We start from the raw sequence: 13,303 nt of genomic DNA, 5'->3' as shown, positions 1-13,303 counted from the left end.
GATACTGTGTTCCGGATTGGGAGTTATCGGTGTTATCGCTTCCCTGTGTCGAGTGTGTGGTTGATTCTGTTTGGAAATGCAGCGAACACAGACCAGACACAAGAGAGCGGCGCCGAGAGCAAACCACACCACCAAACGCTCGGCGGAACCCTGGACAATATAGAGACAAAGGTGCACAGTCGCCCATAACATCACGTGACACAGGCCGGTGGAGTCGTCGTCTGGCAAGCATGTTTCTGGGGGTTGACTCTCCGGCAGCGACATATTCCTGATGGTTAGTGGCTCAGAAAAAGAAAGGACCATTGTTGTTCGAGAATCAGCGCGCATAATGAGGCTTGTAGTGTGTGTGTGTGTGTGTGTGTGTGTGTGTGTGCTCATGATTCAGGCAAACGTCAATACTCCCTCTTGAGAATTCCCATTAAAGTCACTGCGACCTTGGACAGTTTAGGACATAGACGACAGAACACCCTCAAAGCTCCCACCGCCAACCAACCTGCCAGGGGGTCATATTCTTATACATTTCAGCGCCCAAGCTCACTCACATATATGGCAAGGCTTTCCTAAGGGTTTTGTGCATTTCCATGGGTAGTTTTATGACCTTGGTGGTAGTGTGATTATTCTTTTGCATCGTGAACCTAAAAAAAACACTCGTTAGAACCGGGCTTATCTTCTTTTCGGCCTTTGGAAATAGTTAACGTGAGAGGCGGAAGCGGCTGAGAATAACGACCTTGATCTCATCCACTGTTAAGCAAAACCCACTCGCTACCACCGCCGTCACCACCACCACCACCACTTCGAAACTCACTGCGTGGGAAGAATTATATTTTCATCCACTATATATATAAAAATAAAATGCAACAATGGAACGAGACGAAAAAAATCTGATAGAATAAAAAAAAAAGATCCCTGCTTCACCACCAGCATCCCCGGAAACATCGCTTAAACAAGCAGACTCCAACAAAAGGCCTCGTCGCACTAATGGACGCGTGAGGGTAAAAGTAAATATATATACAAGGACTGATATTGTGTGTGCGTTTCCCCGCGACAGAATTATTTAAACCATTTGCGGAGGTTGCGTTCCCCGGGTCTGGTGAAGGAGTAAGGCAATCAGGAAGACATATTACTTTTTTACAGCATTAAGGAAAAGTTAGAGGATTATGCAGGACAGAAATTACCTGGCTTAACTTAGAGGTTCTTGGCACACCTGGTAACACGAAGCGGCAGGTGGCGGCGGCGACTATTCACGGCTTCAGCTTCACACGGTACCATCAGACATAAGCTTTTCCTTGACCGCCCCGCCCCGCCCCGTTCCGCCAGTGTTAATTTCTAAAACCATCTTGCTGCTGGTGACCCGACTTAGTAGAACTGCCGGCTCTCAACTCTACATCATTTAATTTTCCTTCTCCTATTACAACTCAATTTTTCTTCTTATTATTGTATGCATGAAAGTTTTCGGGCGTTATACTGCAGCTTCGTCTCTCTGCAAGCTTCATTATTTTCTTCTCGGTATTCATTAGTATTCCAGTAAAGTGTTTTTTGTTTGTGGGACTTTGTTGTTGGGGGCTTTCCAGGTACTGTTCTTTCGCCTTGTACTTTCCCCTGCTTTGTTCCTTTTCGTATGCGCCTTTGTGTTGGCGTATACCAGCCTTTCTAGCGTATGTGGGTTATTTTAGTATGCGTCTCCTCGCCCGGTGCTTTACCTTTCGTTATGAATTACCGGGTCCGTCCTGGTCTTTGTGAGGCTGAAGGCGGAGTGGGCGGGGCATTCAGACGAGGCCCCGATAATGAGGTGTTTTGTGCCGGGCTTCTTCACCGGGGTTTTGTGTTGGGACCTAGACGATAAAACTCACAACACCGTGTTCGCTCGCTGCCCGCCTTGTTCTGTTCCGTCCGTCCGTCAGTCTCTTTCTCCCGTCAAGCCGTCCGCCTCGCTCTTTCTCTTCTGATTTGTTAATTTTGTAATCTGTAGCGCACTTTTTTCTGCCTCATTTGCTATTTTTTTTATTATTAACTTCCGTCTGTCTCCTGTCTCCCCCCCGGCCACATCTATCTTTCTCTTCTGATTTGTTAATTTTGTAATCAGTAGCTCACCTTTTTCTGCCTCATTTGCTATTTTTATTATTAACTTCCGTCTGTCTCCTGTCTCCGCCCCGCCCACATCTCTCTTTCTCTTCTGATTTCTTAATTTTGTACTCTCTGAAGCTCCATTTTTTCTGTCTTACTTGCTATTTTCATTATTTATTCACTACCCACTCTCTCCTCTTCTGCTCGTAATTAACTTAGGGGCGATGAGGCGTGTACTCACAACCGACTGAATCAACCTGTATCAAAAGTCGTTTACATATTCATACAACGTTTTATTTATGTGCATTATACAATATTCCACAATGATGTTACCGTGTGGCACTGTTCTCCCCTCCACAGAAAACCGAGGTATAACTGCACAGACCACACAGACAAACACAGAGCCACACACCCGACACAGCTTGCATACTCCTTAAAAACAAACACAGCCACGCGCAGACAAACAGTGACAAACACACTCACGCAACCTACACAGTTTTCATACACCACAAAAACGTAGCAAAACCACGCACACACACACACTTAACAGCCTATGCTTTACACAGACATAACAGCCACAGGTAAACATATGGCAACACAAAAGACCCACACATCATTCACAGACACACACACACATTACCTTTAACAGCCCAAAGCCTCACACAGCCATAACAGCCACAGGTAAACATATGACTCACTCCACACACCACCATAAAGCCCCATCCACTCCCTTCAAATCCAACATAAATCCATATAGGTTCCGCACGGCCCTCCACAAACACACGCAGATTTATACAATCCCGTGCAGCCCCACCCAGCCCGCGTACAGGTTCACACAGTCCCGCACAGATCATATAGCCAGTCATACATCGTCCCACGCAACTTCAAAACCGTTCTCTAGTCACATACAATCCCCATACGGTTTCTGTCTCTTTCAGCCCCAAACTGCCCCTTCAGCACGCACACAACCTATCATCAACTTCCCACAGACCTTCACAACACCATACAGGCCTTTAAACTCTCACACCGACCATGTCTAGCTTTGAATAATCCCTTACAGCACAACACAGAGCTCAACAACCCCTGAACAACCATGGATAGCATCACACAGCTCTGTACACTAACAAGCAGCCCCTATCTCCACTACATATCACCTAGCAGCCCCACACTGCCCTATATAGCCGATACACAGCCCTAACCCCTACGTCATTCTTTTTTCCGAAGCACACTGACACAGACGGCGCGGCACTGACGTAAGATACTTTATGTTTTGACGTTTCATGCAGTTCTGAAACGCTACGGTCAGAGGTCGCTGTTCCATTCTTTTTCAGGCGTGACGGTTTGCTCAGGTGAATCACGCCGTTAATGTGATGAACGTCAGGTAGTTCATCACACGTTATATTCCGTCTGCGTCAAATACATGTGCTTGTAAATTATGTAGGAGTTTGATGAAATGTTTAAGTCTCTCTCTCTCTCTCTCTCTCTCTCTCTCTCTCTCTCTCTCTCTCTCTCTCTATCTATCTATCTATCTATCTATCTCTATCTATCTATCTATCTATCTACCTATCTATATCTATATCTGTCTATCTATATGTCTCTATCTATATGTCTCTATCTGTATGTCTCTATCTGTATGTCTCTATCTATATGTCTCTATTTATATATGTCTCTATCTATATTTGTCTCTATATATATATCTGTCTCTATATATATCTGTCTCTATCTATATCTGTCTCTATCTATATCTGTCTCTATCTATATCTGTCTCTATCTATATTTGTCTCTATCTATATGTCTCTATCTATATTTGTCTCTATCTATATCTGTCTCTATTTATATCTGTCTCTATCAATATCTGTCTCTATCTATATTTGTCTCTATTTATATCTGTCTCTATCTATATCTGTCTCTATCTATATTTGTCTCTATCTATATCTGTCTCTATCTATATCTGTCTCTATCTATATCTGTCTCTATCTATATTTGTCTCTATCTATATCTGTCTCTATCTATATCTGTCTCTATCTATATTTGTCTCTATCTATATTTGTCTCTATCCATATCTGTCTCTATCTATATCTGTCTCTATCTATATTTGTCTCTATCTATATCTGTCTCTATCTATATCTGTCTCTATCTATATCTGTCTCTATCTATATCTGTCTCTATCTATATCTGTCTCTATCTATATCTGTCTCTATCTATATCTGTCTCTATCTATATTTGTCTCTATCTATATTTGTCTCTATCTATATCTGTCTCTATCTATATCTGTCTCTATCTATATCTGTCTCTATCTATATCTGTCTCTATATATGTCTCTATCCATAGCTCAATTTGTATCTCTATCTACCTATCCATATATCTATCTCTCACGTAATGCCTTCTAACGTCGTACTGAATCTTTCCTCTCCTGGGACGGTGCGGCACACATTTTTCCTTCCCTTGATATTTATGGATTATATGATGAACGCGGCTAATTCAGGTCACCGAGCCACGACCAGCGGAGCAAACCCACGCAAGCCTCCCCGTCCCAGCCCTTGAATAGCTAAACTGCTTGAGAGAGAACAGACAGACAGACAGACAGACAAACAGACAGACATGGTGCAGGTGCAGGTTCTCGCGTCTCGTCCTCATCGTAAATCAGTCGGGGCGTCTCAAGCATGCCTGGATTCCACTCGCGCCGCCAGATTTCAATGATTCTATGATTACTAGCTCGGTGCCAAAGGTCTCGGATCCTCACACGTCTGCCGCCCGCACGCTCAGAATCCGGATTGCGACCTGACTTATTTGATGACTTTTTTCCCCGCTTTTACTGTTTTGCCAACCATGCCCACGGAGGAGGCGGAAAAGCTTACTAACTGGGGCAGGGCACATCATAGTAAATGGCGAACACGTCACTCACGCCTGCCAATATAACCTTTACTCACGACGGTGCCATTATTGAGGAAGCATTACACCATCTGTGGCAAATAGCAATGCGGCGAACGAACACATAACGACCAATGAGTAAACACACACACACACACACACACACACACACACACACACACACACACACACACACACACACACACACAAGAAAAGATGATAAAAATAAAGTAAAATAACACTCACAGCACCCCGTGTCTGGAGTTTCTTCGCTCCTGAGTAAGTCATTTCCACCTGTGAGAAAGAGAGAGAGACAAGTGGTCAGAATATATAACTAGAAACATATAAATCACATTCCACAGAACGTTTCTGACGATAGCGCAGTAAATCACGTTTGAGGATTTGATTAAAGATTAGCGAATTAAATTACAGTACAAACGTTATGCTGCAATCCAATTATACTACGAGCAATAACATGATATGAAATTCTATCTAACTGAATAATAAACAGAATATGGCGTCATAGTATATAAAGCAGATTAATATTTATCTCTTGTCCGTGAATCATAGAATATTTACAGATAATTACAACAGCTTAATAAAAACAATCCCTAACCTTTTCACAAACACTTACACTATCCTCTTTAATCCATTCACATAATTACTTTGGCTGATCTCACTATATAATTCCATTCTCAATACTTTTCCCACGCATTTCAAACTCTTCTCACATTTCTTTTCCTCGTTGCAGTGGCGGAGATGAGCACCGAGGCAACGGGCAGGTATAGCGTATGCCTCAAACTTTACTAACTTATTTTACCTTCTCGAAACGCAAAGTCACCACCGCCGTAGCTACTGGTAGTAAAGTGGAGGCAAAAAACGTCCCCTGACCTTAATTAACCACTACTCTGCCTTTTTCTCTGTTCTGACTGTTGTCCGGTGAGAGTTCCTGCCTCTTCTGTCTAATTTAGTTCTGCCCCTTGACTGTCGGTGCCATCCCATCTGTCCACCACAAAAAGAAACCGGAAAAAACAACAACAAAAACGAAGAGTAAAAATAACTAAAAAGGAGAGAAAACAACGAAGTAAAATGAAACACGAAACAAACTAAAAAAGATCACGAAAACAAACAAACTCAAACGCTACAAACCAAAAATACGAAAAAAAGAAAACAAAGAAAAAGGAAAGAAATGAAAATAAAAAGACGAAAAATAACGAGAAAAGCGAAAAGAGAAATAAACTGAAAAGATAACGAAAAAAAACACAACTACAAACCTGAAACACACACACACAAAAACAAACAAACAAACAAAAAAACAAACAAAAAAAACGGCCTTACACAGACAAAATCCCGTGGAAAGTGTGAATGAAAATTGCGATTAGTTCTTGCGTTTTGTCTTACTTTTACAACAAACAGTTCAAATGAGGAAGTGAGTTAAAGGAATAGGAAATAGAGGTGTGTGTATATGCAGAAAGAAGGAGGAGGAGGAGGAGGAGGAGGAGGGAGGAATCGAGCCTTAGGAGGTACACAGATGAGAAGACAGAAAAAAACAGTTAGAGAGAAATATAACAGAGAGGTGTAGCAAAGGAAAAGGAAGAGAGCAACGTGAGAGGGAAGGTTGGGTGTGAGGTGAAAGTACTCGGAGGAAGAACAAAAAAAAGAAAAAAAACCAGACACATGCGAAAAGGGGAGAATATGAAAGAGGGAATATACGAGTAAAGCGGAGGGGAATATAGGCAAGAGAGAGAGAGTGAAAGAGAGAGTGTGCATTAACGAGATGAGCAGAAAGAAGATTAATAGAACGGCGAATGAAAGAGGAAATATAAATGAGATACGAAAGAGAGGTAAGGATGCGAAAGAGAAAGAGAAAGAGAGAGAGAGAGAGAGAGAGAGAGAGAGAGAGAGAGAGAGAGAGAGAGAGAGAGAGAGAGAGAGAGAGAGAGAGAGAGAGAGAGAGAGAGAGAGAGAGAGAGAGAGAGAGAGAGAGAGAGAGAGAGAGAGAAAAAAAAAGAGAAGGAAAGAGACAGAGGAAGGGAGCAACAGATGAAAGGAGTACAGAGATGCTTGTTATGAAAGAGAAAGAAAAGAAGGAGAAAAACAAGACGAGGAAGAAGAAAACACAAAGTTGAAAAAAGAAATAAAAGGAATACTAAGAGAGGTGTCGCCACTAACGAGAAGTCTCACCCCGCGACCTATTTCCCTTTCAATTTAGAGAGACGTCGTGTTTAAGAATGGCGAAGCGGGAACTCGTCAGCTGATCGATAGCCACGCCGCGTATAAGGATCACAAGGGTCTACGTTCGGTATTCTTAGGGCCAAATTTTTCAACATTTCGGCGCCCAAGCATATACATTTAACACGGTTTTTGTGGGGGTTTTGTACATTTCCAAGGGTAGTTTAATGGCCCTGGTGGTAGTGTGACCCATCTTCTGTACCATGAACCTAAAATAGTACTCATTAGAACCCGATTGATCTCCTTTTAGGCCTTAAGAAATACTTGATGTGAGAGGTGGAAGCGTCTAAGAATACCGACTTTAAACTCTTCCACCTTTCACATCAACTCTTTCCAAAGGCCGAAAAGGAGATCAGTCTGATTCTAATGAGTATTTTTGTAGATTCAAGGTACAGAAGAACGCTCAAACTACCACCAGGGTCACTAAACTAGCCCTGGAAATGCTCAAAGCTCAGCAGTTACTAAAGACAAAACATAAAAAAAGCCGCTATACACTGCTCCTGTAAAGATAATAGAATGAGGGGTCAAAAACAAGTTCAAGTTCAAGTCATAGGCAGGAGGAAATACAAACAAAGTTCCAGAGTTTACCAGCGAAAAGAACAAAGGAGCGAAGATGCTGGTTACTTCTTGCATAAGGGATTTGGATAGGTATATAGAAAAAAACAGAGGGTCAATTTCGGACGGAAAAGTGTCCTGATACCCCTCCGTGAAAGAGTTCAAGTCATAGGCAGGAGGAAATACAGACAAAGCTCCAGAGTTTGCCAGAGGAAGGAATGAAGGAATGAAGATGCTGGTTAACTCTTGCATAAGGGATTTCGACAGGTATATAAAAAGTTGCCCGTCACGCACAAAGCACACATACACAAACCTAGCATAAGAAGAACCATCCAACATGTTATAAGCCTCCCTCTTCCCTCGATAAAGAAGTTACGTAAATACAACAGAATAAATGCAAAGTGTGGGGAAAACAATCTTGGTGTTGACAAGAACGAACGGTGTGGCGTGCCCGGGAGGGGATATGAGAGGAGCAGAGATGAGAGATGAGATGAGAGTGAAACGGGATATGAGGAGGAAAGCAGAATGATTGCCTAACACAAGAAGAAGAAGAAGAAGAAGAAGAAGAAGAAGAAGAAGAAGAAGAAGAAGAAGAAGAAGGAGGAGGAGAAGATGATGAAGAGGATAATGAAGACGAAGAATCAGAAGGACGCGAAAGAAGAGGGAAAGAGGAAGAAGAAAATGAAGAAAAAAGTAAATAATAAAAAGGAAAAGTGTATGAAAATGGGTAAATATGTGTGTGTATGTGTGTGTGTGTGTGTGTGTGTGTGTGTGTGTGTGTGTGTGTGTGTGTGTGTGTGTGTGTGTCAAGAGAAAAAAAAAAGATGATAGTAAATTATATAAAAAGAAAACTGATAGAAAATAACAAAAAAAGAGCAAATCAACAAAATAATAGTTCGTTTTTCTCTCGTGTCTGTCGTGTTGAAAATACCGGGCACGAAGCGACTGTGGGACGAGGTAATGGCATGGTGATTGAGTAACTACCTTGTTAGAGAGAGAGAGAGAGAGAGAGAGAGAGAGAGAGAGAGAGAGAGAGAGAGAGAGAGAGAGAGAGAGAGAGAGAGAGAGAGAGAGAGAGAGAGAGAGAGAGAGAGAGAGAGAGAGAGAGAGAGAGAGAGAAGGGGGGGGGGGGGTGCGTAAGTGACATAGACAAATACACTTATATCCGGGAGACCTCGCTGGGTGGGTGATGGGAAGCCGCATGAAAGGCAAAATACACACACACACACACACACACACACACACACACACACACACACACACACACACATACACACAAAGATATCCCACCCCCCTATACACTCACATATACCCCCCCCCCCACACACACACACAGAGGAGGTGATCTAATCTAAACGCCATCGGTAATAATTGTTTAGGTAAAGCGCGAGAGGCATGAGAGCTTATAAAATGACACACCACAGTTACCAATCCCGCAGTTATGACTTACTCAGGGCGGGGGAAGGATGAGACACGCGGGAAAGAAAGGAATATTAAAACTGAGGGTATGATCATTGCTCCAAGAAGGTTTATGGACACTTTTGATAACCCGACTTATTGGAACGGTCTCTTGTGGTGTTATTGAAGGTTGTGTGTTAAGCTATGGTAAGGAAGTGAGGAGATTCGACTGACAACACGCTTTTTTCTTCTCTTTCAGGTGTTGTTGATGGAAGCGTCCGAAGATTGGGAGATGTAAACGATAACAGCGAGTTAGTGCAGAGCGCGGCGCGAGTGTGCGAGTAGTGTTGGCGTGGACGGGACCACTCAGCGGCGGGTGATGCTGGGGATGCTGGCGACGACGGCGGAGAGCACGGCGTGAGCAGCCCCTAGTGTTGGCGAGGCGCCCCCCACACACACATACATCATGAAAGACACCGAGCCCCTCACCCCTGACTGTCGCAAGAGGGCGGGGCACAAAGGCAGCCCGCCCTTCTGGCCGCTGCTGTGCCTGACGCTGCTGGTGCTGGCGCTGGCCCAGGCCGGCGCCTTCTTTTTCCTTTTCGGCCGCCTGGAGGACACGCGCGGCCGGCTGGAGGCGGCCACAGTGCAGGGCGGCAGGCGGGAGGTCAGGGTCACCCGCGACCTTCACGACCTGCGCGAGAGGCTAGACGAGCTGGCCGAGGAGTGCAGCCACACCAAGGCCACCGCCCACGCCCGCCGCCCACCCGCCTCACCGCCCCACCCGCCCCCACACAAGTCTTATCAGAACCCACTGAGGAATCTCGCGGGTAAAGGGCGTGTGAAGCGGCGCGCGTCGGATCCCTCTTATGGCGTCAATGGGGCTCTGGGTGAGGTGAGCGGCGGGGACGGCGAGCTGAGCGTGCAACTGCAGGGCGAGGAGCGGAGCAGCGATCAGGACAAGTCGTGGCTGCAACTGACCTCCTACGCCAAGCTGCCGGTGAGTACCCCGCAGCGCCTCGCAACTGGGGGCTGAGTTCAGCCTTGTGGTCACATAAAGTTGTTTCTGGCGACTGCTGTTTCCTCTGGGATTGTGACACTTTAGTGTTTTGGTAAAGGATCCTTACCAGTGGTTAAGACCACCTGGGTACATTTACAGCAGAGCACCAGTCTCACTCCGGTGGACAAAACTTTTTTTTCCGATTAGCTTTGATGTGCTCTTTATATCAACAGCACATGAACATCAATCAGAAAAAAAGTCAACCATCGGAGTGACACGAGCGCTGTTCTGTAGTAACACCTCACCTTTAGTCATTTGCCAGAAGATTTAGGTCATGGCCACAATTCTTCCAAAGACTCTTTTCGCTTAGCTTAATTACAAAACTTGTGTGAGGACTTTTCTAGTCCTCTCTTTAAATTTTATAGAAACTAAGCAAATAATAAGCGTTTTTTTATCTGTACTTGCTGTGCTTCAAGCTACGAAGGGTTGAAACAATATTAAATTCTTTAAAAAAACATGTAGAGCATTCTGGATGAAGACAACACTCGTGCACTGTGAGCGATAAATCACAATTCGCTCCAATAAACACACAAAGAGCGACGCTTACACAGAAAAAGAAAACAGCCAATATTTTTACGGCCCAGAAATGCTGAAACCTTGAAGAATTTCCAAACCTTATCCGGAAAATAAACCTTCCTTTTCCACGAAAGACCGCTTCAGATCAGGAACGAAAAACCAACCAAACAAACGATGAAACACAAAACAATAAACCTTTCCATCTCGAATACTTAAGAGGCGAGGGCGAGGCTGTGACGCAAGCAATCCCGATATCCGCGAAGCATTGAGTCGAAGCAGCGAACGAAGCCCGACAACACGCACGGACTGAGCCAGACTACGCCGGAAGATCACGTGCCTCTCCCTCACCCTTGCCCACCCCCTCCAGCCCACCTCCCTCCTCCTTACCCCCTTCCCTTTATGCCCCATCATTGTGCCCAAGAGAAAAATTAAATGAGGGGAGTAGAATAATGATAAAAAACTCTCTACAAACTTTTACCTCCCGTCCCTTCAGGCTCAGAAAAAAAAGTCGTTACCTTCATCAAATAAGTCAATGTTGCACACTCAAACATTCCTACAAAAAGAAAAAAAAAATGCAAAGCGGGAAAAATATGAAATTACATCCAACAAAAAAAGTCACGGTAGAGTATATTAAACAAAAAGCTTTGTGATGAAGCGTAGTTTTGTTATGTTTGTTGTTATTTTTATTATCATTTCCATCATCGTCATAATTAAAACAAATAGAAAACATTCACCACCCACAGCAATATTATTTTTCAATTTAACTATTGCACTAACAACTATTCAACCTACTTCTACAACATTTACAACAATTACTACCACAACTCTTTATTACTGTTTCTACGTACAACAACAACAACAACTACTACTACTACTACAATTTTTTCTTCTTTTTCTTCTTCGTCTTTTTCTTCTACTTTTGTCTTCTTTTACTACTACTACTACTACTACTACTCCTACTACCCCCACCACTACTACTACTACTACTACCATCACCACTACTACACCTACTACTACTACCACCACCAGCCCCGCCGCCTCCTCATACCATCCCTATATCCGTATGCTTGGCCACCCTTCCCCCTCCCTCGACGCCGTATCGATGCCAAACACCTGCACACATGCCCTTCGTCCTAATTAACACACCTGCCTACACGTATCCACACACCTGGGAGCGTCAGCGAGGTGGGGCACGTCAATCCACCCTACCTTACAGCCACACTTTTTTTTATGCCGTCGCAACCTTCACTTTCAAGCCAGGCAACACCTTTTTTTTCTCTCTCTCTGGGAAAGGTGCACGTGGGAAAAAAAAATCAAGCGTAAAAAAGAAGTGTAAAGAAAGACTAAAAAGAACAACGGGAAGGAAATAATGCAGAATAAAGTCATGCGTGAAGTTGTGAAAGCAGAACTACTACTAGGTATATGAAAAACGGCGCATAAAACAGATGTGGAAAATAGATTGTTAGAAAAGAGTATGGGGAAGAAAATATATTACAATAGTTAAGCGTGAAGTTATGAGTGCAGAGCTACTAACAAGGCATACGGAAAAGAAACAGCGTAAAAGAAAAATGTGGAGAAAGAAAATTAAGAGAAAAGAGGGACGATTACAATGTGGAAATTTTTCTGTATTAGTTTAGTACACGTATAAAAAGGAATGTGTGAATATGTAACAAGTGCAAAGCTAGGGTATAAAGAGACTGTTTCTGCTCCTTAAGTACTGTCAATCGTCTTCGGCTCACAATAAATATTTCCAAATGCTACAAGGGAGATAAGGCGAGTTCGCGTGTTTTTTCTTTTATTTTTACATTCAAAGGCGCAGAAACCTTGTCAAACTATATCACCAGGCTCATACAACTATCCATGGAAATAGCCACAACCTCTACGGAAGCCTTTTGCCAGATGTGGGTGTGTAAGCCCCGATATTTTTGGGTATTGGGAACGAATACTGACACATGCTACATAACTCGTGGTGGCTGTATGTGTCGTGCCTACCTGAGCTATTTTCCTCCCCTTCAGACAGGCTTCAAAACAGGCCTCCCACGGCATAACGAGACTCGACGTGAAGTATTTTATTCCCTCCCCACCCGGGCTTGAATATTTGTCGCAGCTAGTCTAGAAACATTAATAATCATGTTCTTGAGCAAATATCTCGCTCTTCAGGAAAATTACTTAGCCTAGTAATATAATCGTAAAAGTTTAGTGTAGTTCTCGAGTGTTTTCATTAGTTGCAGTAGTGGAAGTAGAAATAGTAGTAGTAGTAGTAGTAGTAGTAGTAGTAGAAGGAGGAGGAGCAGGAGAAGGAGTAATATTTATAAACAAGAAGCGGTTATCCTGAACGAGTCATATCCACAGCCGCCAAGACAACCCCTTAAAAATATTTCCTTCCGGCGACGCTCTATTCCAGGCAAATATTGCTGACTACAACACTTGGTACTTGTTCAGGTACACACACACACACACACTTACACACACTTATTTCTCTCTCTCTCTCTCTCTCTCTCTCTCTCTCTCTCTGTGTGTGTGTGTGTGTGTGTGTGTGTGTGAGAGAGAGAGAGAGAGAGAGAGAGAGAGAGAGAGAGAGAGAGAGAGAGAGAGAGAGAGAGAGAG

At 43.6% G+C, this 13,303-nt stretch overlaps 1 protein-coding gene across 1 annotated transcript in view; it reads left to right on the top strand.

Moving 5' to 3' along the window:
* The window catches only part of LOC126996593 (uncharacterized), a 28,610-nt gene extending 15,751 nt beyond the window's left edge, over positions 1-12,859 (top strand). Inside the window, exon 2 of the mRNA XM_050857199.1 lies at positions 9,380-12,859. Coding sequence (XP_050713156.1) covers positions 9,587-10,156 — 570 coding nt within the window. The 5' untranslated portion in view covers positions 9,380-9,586 and the 3' untranslated portion in view covers positions 10,157-12,859. The remainder of the gene's footprint in view (positions 1-9,379) is intronic.
* The last annotated feature ends 444 nt before the right edge of the window (positions 12,860-13,303 follow it).

Source organism: Eriocheir sinensis, chromosome 10 (genome assembly GCF_024679095.1).
Source record: "Eriocheir sinensis breed Jianghai 21 chromosome 10, ASM2467909v1, whole genome shotgun sequence".
NCBI classification, from domain to species: Eukaryota; Metazoa; Arthropoda; class Malacostraca; order Decapoda; family Varunidae; genus Eriocheir; species Eriocheir sinensis.
Note: the sequence above shows the minus strand (reverse complement) of the source record. Positions and strands in the feature narration are given on the sequence as shown.